Source organism: Sapajus apella, unplaced genomic scaffold, assembly GCF_009761245.1.
Source record: "Sapajus apella isolate SASKATOON/1434 unplaced genomic scaffold, GSC_monkey_1.0 scaffold535, whole genome shotgun sequence".
Taxonomy (NCBI): domain Eukaryota; kingdom Metazoa; phylum Chordata; class Mammalia; order Primates; family Cebidae; genus Sapajus; species Sapajus apella.
This window is the reverse complement of record NW_022437463.1, coordinates 41,801-43,829: the sequence shown is the minus strand read 5'-3', so window position 1 is coordinate 43,829 and position 2,029 is coordinate 41,801. Positions and strand designations below refer to the sequence as shown.

The 2,029-nt window shown below is 47.5% G+C and overlaps 1 protein-coding gene across 1 annotated transcript in view; it reads left to right on the top strand.

Annotated features, from left to right (window-relative positions):
* Positions 1-226: 226 nt before the first annotated feature.
* Positions 227-2,029, top strand: part of LOC116546039 (coiled-coil domain-containing protein 14-like) — a 38,808-nt gene continuing 37,005 nt past the window's right edge. Inside the window, 1 exon segment of the mRNA XM_032272410.1 lies at positions 227-469. Coding sequence (XP_032128301.1) covers positions 440-469 — 30 coding nt within the window. The 5' untranslated portion in view covers positions 227-439.

Here is a 2,029-nt window from a genome sequence, read left to right as displayed (position 1 = left end):
ATGCCTTCTGAAACCTATCCACCTCCTACCCCTGTCCCTTCGTCGGACGCTCGCGGGTCCTCCTCCCGGTTTCCCCCACCGCAAGCCCTAGAACCGCACCGCTCAACCCTTTTCTCGGCGGCCCCGCCCCGGCCCCGCCCTAGCCATGCCTCGGCCCCGCCCCGTTCGCCGTCTATTGGCTTCTCTCACCGTCTGCCGGCGGGCGACGAGCCGGGAAGCCGGGAGGGATCTATTGCGCACGCCCAAGTCGCGGGTCCTGGAGCAGGAGAAAGGCGGTGGAGTGGCATCCGAGACTAGGAAGCGCGGCGTTGGGCGGGATCCTTTCCGGAAGCGGAAGCTCGGGGGGCGGGCCAAGAAGGTCCGGGAGCCCAAGGCGGTTAATTCTTTCTACCGTCAGGCTTCACTTCCCTCGATCTGGGCTTCTCTGAGGCTGCGAGAGATGGTCAGGTCCGGGTCTCGACCCGGCCAGGTGAGGGCTGAGGACCTGAGGAGTCCACTGTGGGGATGGAGAGGGACAGGGGGTTTTCAGGCCAGGGACTTGTAAAACTGCTCAAAAAGAGACAAAGACAATGCGGCGACATTAAAATGCTGGGACAGAGGTGCAGGAACACCTAAGCTTCCCGTTAATACAGCCGCTTGGTCTCTGGAGGTGTTTCTGTTTAAATCGTCGTAGCCCTCTAGAGCGCCGGCTTTGGGATCAGACCCGGGTTCGAGTCCCAGTCTTTGCCGCTGGGTCAAGTGACTTAACTTCTCCTAGCTTTAGTCACCTGCAGATTGAGATTTCACTACTTTTTACTTCCCGGAACTTCCTATTCCTTAGCTCTAAAATGGGCAGAAATGAACGTAAAATTCTGTCTTAAAGAATTGGGAAGGTTAAATGATAGTACCCGGTAAAAACATGGATCACACAGTTGGTGTAGACATGCGACAAAATTAAGCTCCCTTAAAAACACGTAGTTTGCCACCATCTGAATGATAACAGCGGTTAACATTTAGATAGCACTTATGTGGCAAATACTACGCTAAGTGCTTTCGTGCACTAGAATACATAGAATAACTCATTTAATAGTCACAATATCCTTTTTAGGTAGGTACTGTTATCCCTATTTCATACATGAGGAAATCGAGGGCTGCAGGGTTCGAATACTTCCCAACGGTTACAGAGCTGTGGAATAAGATTCACAAGCACAAAGCTGGCGCCAGAGTCCATTCTTCTTTTAAACATTTTACCTAGTAGATGTATGACTTTGAACAAACCACTTTTCTGAAATTTAGGTTCCCACCTCATAGAAATAATGACGACTTACAGGATATGGATTAAGCGGAAATGAAATTCCCTAGTACACTCTTAAGTCATTCTACAAAGGCAGTATTATCTTGTACTTGTTGGTAAGGAGATAGGAATTTTTTTTTTCTTTTTAAGGAGATATGACTTCTAAGACATGCTTATATGTTTCTCAAATAGCAAAATTAAAGGTTTAATGATAATAACCCAGTAGAAGTAAGTGTAAAATAAAGCAAACTGATTCTCCTGTATTGTGATTAGGACATTCCTTTTGGAAAGCAGCTTTGCAGTTCGTGTCAAGGGTTATTAAATTGCCAAAAACCTTTCACCAAATAATTTTCCTTTTAATCGTAAATATGAAAAGGCTATTTTCAATAGATAGAAAGGCCTATTCCAGGTGTGTTTTTTTTTTTTTTAATTGTGAAAAATATGAAGCAGGCTGGGCGCGGTGGCTCATGCCTGTAATCCCAGCACTTTGGGGGGCCGAGGTGAGCGGATCATGAGATCAAGAGATGGAGACCATCCTGGTCAACATGGTGAAACCCTATCTCTACTAAAATACAAAAATTAGCAGGGCGTGGTGGCAGATGCCTGTAGTCCCAGCTACTCAGGAGGCTGAGGCAGGAGAATTGTTTGAACCTGGGAGGGGGAGGTTGCAGTGAGCCGAGATTGCACCACTGCACTCCAGCCTGGCGCCTGGCAACAGAACAAGACTCTGTCTCAAAAAAAAAAAAAAAAAAAAAA